Consider the following 6,016-nt stretch of genomic DNA (forward strand, 5'->3'; position numbering starts at 1 on the left):
TCGAAGGTTATATTGGACACAGATTCATGTGTCATATAGCTAGCTAGAGGTGATGGCCTCTTGGAGCTAATCAACGGCAGAATTCATCCTATTTTCCTGGACTGCCATGTTAGCTTGGCAATAAGTATTAATATACATATATATATATGACCTCGCCTATGCTTGTGCCACATAAAAAGCACTAAGTCCACTCTGCTGAGTGGTTGGTGTTAGGAAGGGCATCCAGTTGTAAAAATTTGAAATCTTAATTGTTGATACGACATGGTATGTCATAAGTGTCTGTATATTGTCTTTTTTGTCATAAAATAAACAGATTAATCAACGGAATATAGTGTGTGCAAGTTGATGAGTACCTCATATTCCCCTCCATTTTCTTATTGCTATATAAATTTAGGGTAAAAAAAAACCCCTTTTACCCGCACCCACTTATTGCACTTGGTATAACACTAGTGTAACAACAATTGGGTACCCCCCCCCCAAGCAGTATATTGGATATATATTATCCCTTAGTGGGTTGAATCCTTAGTGGAATGTGTAGGGATGGGGTAATGAGGGAGGGGCAACGATGAAGGGAAAGGGTGGAAGGGAGAAGGTGGGTAGAAGTAAAGAGAGGAAGTAGGTATCAGAGCAAGAGGAGAGGTGGGTGGGAGGAAGTGGGTGTGAGAGGAAGAGAGAAGCAAGGAGGAGGGTTAGATGAAGAGGGGAGGGGAGTTGAGCCCATGTGGCACAAAGGAGCTAAGAGAGAAGATTAATTCCTTCTCACAGCGAAGATAGGAGTCTGGATGGCCCCTGTACAAAGACAACCTGAACACAGGCAGGTGTTGTAAAGAATGACCAGTAGAGAGGAAATGGTGCAAGACCGGGGTGTAGTTGCCGAGTCTGATGTCTCGCAGTTGTTCCATGAACCAGTCAGCTAAGCGGTGTCCTGTTTGACTGATGTATAGAGAAGGACAGAGAGAGCAGGAGATGCAGTAGATGATGTTGCTATAAGTGCAAGTGAAGGAGTCAGTGATATGATAGGATTGATGATGGATGCCTGTTGAATATTTGGGCTGGATATGGCTGATTTAAATGCTAAATGGTTAAGTGACACAAATTTAAGATATACAAATGATATATACACCTAAAGAAACTGAAAACACAACAAAATATATGTAAAAACAATATTGCTTTTTCAATTTTTTAATAAACATATATATTTCAAAAATATAAAATATGAAAGAAATAGACAATTGAGAAATATATCTATTAAAATATATAACTTTATTAAAATATAAAAAAATATGAATTTTAATTTAGGTTTTTTTTGTTTTGTTTTTTTTTTTGCACTATATTTCAAGCTTATTTTAAAACAAATGTTTACTATTTCATTACAGACATAAAAAGTCTGCATGCACACACACAACTTCATACATTTACAGTATATACAAGCTCATGATGTATCCTCTTTGTTTTCCTTTAGTTTATAAGAAATAACAAGTCAAATCATCCTCAGCTCACACCTGTCTGTCTTAAATCAGAAAATGAATGCATTAGATGGTGTAGTCCCTAAGATGGAGACAGTCATAGCTGGAGCTTTTGATAATAGATCATAGGTTTACTCACTCAGCATAAACAATCTAGCATTAATATACATGTGATAATTCTCAAATTATAGGACCTAATGTAAAAACACTCCTTCTATACAACTGATGTACAGAAAAACTAAGAGTTAGTTTCCTGATGGACTGTTTGGTGGTTTGTTGACCACTCCTCAGGGAAAACATACCCATCTTCTTTCCCCAATCAAAAGCAGAGATCATCTGCTTATAAAGCAGTCGTGAATTAAACTAGTACATTAGTAAATAGCCTAATTTGCATACTTGTGCTTTTGATGGTTTGTTTATGCACAACACAATATAAACCAGAAGAACTGCAATAAATTAAAAGTTATAAAACCTTACTGCAAGTAAAATGAGAACAAGAATGTGAACACAAATTTTCTATACTACTGATTTGTGGGGAAAAGGTCACAGAGTCTCCTGCCAGACTGTTTCATGATCTGTCGAGCCCTCTTCGGACAAGATGCATCAATTTTCCTCATTCAGTTAACAGCATTAATTAGTTGCTTATAAAGCAGCTTTAATGCTCAAGTAAATCATTCTTCTGTTTCGCATGGCTTACAGAAGTAATTACAAATGGGTAGAGAGAATCATTTAACATACAAGCATATGAATGCCAGTGAATATGGAAACACACAAGCAGAAGAATAAGAGAAATATAGAGAACAATAAATATGAGGGAGGAAAGAGCTTGGGCAGAGGTTTAACTCACAGCTCAGAGATAATGACCAATGTGCAGGAAGAATAGTATGGGGAACATAAATGAATTTTGGGATAGAATGTATATCAGGAAGAGACTCATTAACAGATGCTGTGATGATACAATCTAATAAGAAACTTTAGATCCAGAGACAAAATACAGCTGGAGTCCACAAGCATACAGTTTAGCTATAATATGGAACATGACTTAACCTCTTTTATTTTCTTTTGCTAATGTCAAATGCAAGAATATTTCTTCAGAATGAGGGCTCACCAGCCAGTGACATAAGAGGAGTAGGTCTCTCGTAAATCTAATTTCATTTCAAAGATAGGAAAAAGTGATGTGGGAAAATTTTGTTGCTACATGATCTGGTTGAACAACCCTGGCTAGACTGGTATATACTAGCCACCATTTAATGGCCTGCACAGTATGGTTCCAGATTTAACAGAACTATAGCTCATCTGTAAAGTGGGGCTTTGGAATTTTTGCCAAATATTCAAATAGTTATAGGTCTCCTTCAGGAGAGCTGACAATTTGTTGTTATTACAAAACAGATAGAAGTATAGCATGATGTGTAAAATGTGATGAAACAATGATACAAGGTGGTATCAAAAAGTTCCCAGGCTAGTTCTGTTGTGCACCAACAGATGGCAGCACACAGTTGTGTGCACAGTAAGAGCTAGCAGTGACCTTCATGAAGCAGTGTGCTGAATGACATTGCTGTGTTTACTTCGCAAGTTGTGAAATTTGTGTTACTGTGATCAATTGAATGCTGTAGTCTGCAATTTTTGTCATGGACAGGAAGTTGCAACAATGAGCCAGCGTGAAATTTTGTGTTAAACTTGGGAAGTCTGCTACAGAGACATTGAGCATGTTTTGGCAAGCTTATGGTAATGCGGTAATAGGTCATACGCAAAGTTTCGGATGGCACAGGCACTTCAAAAGTGGAAGAACATTCCTGGAAGATGATGAGCGATCTGGAAGACCTGCCATGAGCATCACCCACCAGAAATGTGGAGAAAATTCATCAGTTTTTGCATGAGGATCGTCAGAGGACAATCAATGATGTTTTGAAGTGTTTGAGGAAGAGCATTAGGTGAAAGTGACCAGATCTATGGAATGTGAAGAACTGGATTCCTCACAACAACAATGCACCCTATCACCAAGCTCTCCTCACTTGTGAGTTTCTGAACAAAAACAAAAATGGTTTCACTTCCACACCCACCCCATTCGCCAAATGTAGCACCTGCGTACTTCCATCTCTTCCTGACGATGAAAATGCAGCTCAAAGGTTGCCATTTTAACACCATTGTCAAGATCAAGAGCGAACTGCAGAAAGTCCTTGACTCACTTATGGAAAACAACTTCCAGGCCAGATTACAAAAGTGTCAAGGACACTGGGATCGGTGTATTGCTACACAAGGTGACTATTTCAAAGGAGATGATGTTAAAACTTAGATAAATAGGTTATCTTTTTTTTTATTAAGCATAACTAGTCTGGGAACTCTTTGATACCACCTCGTAGATATATGAAAGATGAACAAGCTGTTAGAGTGTTGTATATGATGAAAATAGCACCAATGTGATAGTGTCTATTGCTTGATCTTTTGAGATTGGAAATATCAATTGATGAGTGAGCAGATCTTATTATCTTCAGAGGGAGTTCACCACCGATACAATATTAAGCGGAAGTTCTAAGACTTACTAAGCATAAGAATGTAAGAAAGTATCAAATGATTAGAAAGCTTAGGTGGGACATTAAAAAACCCTCAAGATGAGTGGTTTGTTTTACATTAAGAGTACATGATGCAGCCATGAGTTTGATAAAACTTGGCAAGACATATTTTATACCAGCTGAAATTTGAACAGCCTTGAGTTTGAGATCATACGATGAGTAAAAATTTTATGGAGTTTCCATTTTCAAACAAATGGCACAGCATAATGCAACATGTCTAACATTTTAATCCTACAGTGAACAATCAAATATATTAGCTATAGATAATTTATACTGATTTTATATAAAAAATATCAACATAACATCAGTAAATCAAATTGAGATACATACATCAAACATGTTAAAGTCTATCCTGAGCCTACAAACTGTTTCAGCTGAGAATATGAGACTGTCTCCTAAACAAGACCACCAGTCTGTAGCAGGGTAAAACACTAAGTGCTACTGGTACACATTTTCCGTAAAGTGTTCAAATGAAACAGCATGAAACGAAAAGCTTAGCTCAAGGACACCACATAACACCAAGTCAGAAAATCAATCTTCAACATCTTAATACAAGACTACATATTTCCACTTCAAACATACACTACATAAAAATAGTAACAGAAAGTTATGAGAAATGATTGGTAACATACTAACAAAACTTAATGAATGAAAATTTACCAAGTTTAACAAAAATTTGATCAAGTCCCTTCATAGAGTGTTGCACTGTCAAGTGTCAGGGAGATATTATTAATTATTATTGACTGAGGATGGTTAAGGAGTTGACTTCCCAACCACATGGTTCCAGGTTCAGTTCCATTGCACGACACCTTGCTACTATGGCCTGAGGTTGAACAAAGCCATGAGAGTGGATATGATAGATGGAAACTGAAAGAAACCTCATTATATATATGTGTGTGTTTCATCTTGTCTCAACATTGTGTTGCAGCTGCAATCAAGCATCAACATCATACAAGTGATGTCATGCATTTCCAATCTTCAGTGAAAACATGTCTGGCCATAGGAAAATATTACCTTACTTGGAAACAAGTGAGAGTTGGTGACAGGGAAGGCATCCAGCCATAGAAAATCAACCTCAATCAACACTGTCCAACCCATGAAATTATGGAAAAGTGGATGAATTAAGATTTCATATCAATTACCAGAACTTTGAAAGCTAATATAGTTGGATTTCTCTTTTTGCTTTTTTGTGTTCTTAGGTTCAGTTTGATCACATTTAGGTGATCCAACAAAATAAACAACAATCCTGTGAATGGAGGGCTGCTATGCTATTTGTTTTTAAACATGACCAAACATAAAAATGAAAGAGCGTGTAAATCATTCACAAATATTACACAAAAGCCATGATAAGCTTCCTTGCCTTGACCAGATCATCATCATCTATTACTGTCTGTTTTCCATGCTGGCATGGGTTATGATTGTTTAAAAACCATTGGTTTCATTCATAAATGGAACATTAAAGGTGGGTAGGAGTTCCTTTGGTTTGTCTGATTCTCTAGTATTTGAAGCAACATTCGCTGTTTTAGCTCTGCATTTTCAGCCTCAATTTTTTCTTTTATCAATCGTTGTTTTTCACATTCAACTTGAATGTCAAGAAGAAGTAGTTCTTTCTCATTCTCTTTCTGTGCCATTTCTAAAAGCTGTCTCTTGATATCTTCATTATTTTCTTCTTCTAATAGACTTCGGTAAAGTGGAATTTTCCTCTTCCTAAAATTTTCAAAGTCTTTAGCTCCTGAAGAATTGTTGCATGGGTTGCAAGAATCAGCCCTGAATAATAAGGAAAAAGGGTTAAAAAAAAAACATGAGTAGGAAGGAATCGTATTCAGAACTGATTTTAGATTCATAACATAACTAGAAGACCAGACTCATGAAGCATTATATCAACCCAAGACTGGTAGTTATTTCGATCAATCACAGAAGAATAAAAGTGAAGTTGAGACTATTGTAGTTACATTAATATAAGCAGTGAAAGGAGATAAC

The 6,016-nt window shown here is 36.5% G+C and overlaps 1 protein-coding gene across 1 annotated transcript in view; it reads right to left on the reverse strand.

Annotated features, from left to right (window-relative positions):
- Positions 1–1,246: 1,246 nt before the first annotated feature.
- Positions 1,247–6,016, reverse strand: part of LOC106873277 (bromodomain-containing protein DDB_G0280777) — a 9,148-nt gene continuing 4,378 nt past the window's right edge. The window contains exon 2 of the mRNA XM_014920574.2: positions 1,247–5,803. Within this exon, the coding sequence (XP_014776060.1) occupies positions 5,479–5,803 (325 nt within the window). The 3' untranslated portion in view covers positions 1,247–5,478. The remainder of the gene's footprint in view (positions 5,804–6,016) is intronic.

The sequence above is a fragment of the Octopus bimaculoides genome, chromosome 9, assembly GCF_001194135.2.
Source record: "Octopus bimaculoides isolate UCB-OBI-ISO-001 chromosome 9, ASM119413v2, whole genome shotgun sequence".
Classification (NCBI taxonomy): Eukaryota; Metazoa; Mollusca; class Cephalopoda; order Octopoda; family Octopodidae; genus Octopus; species Octopus bimaculoides.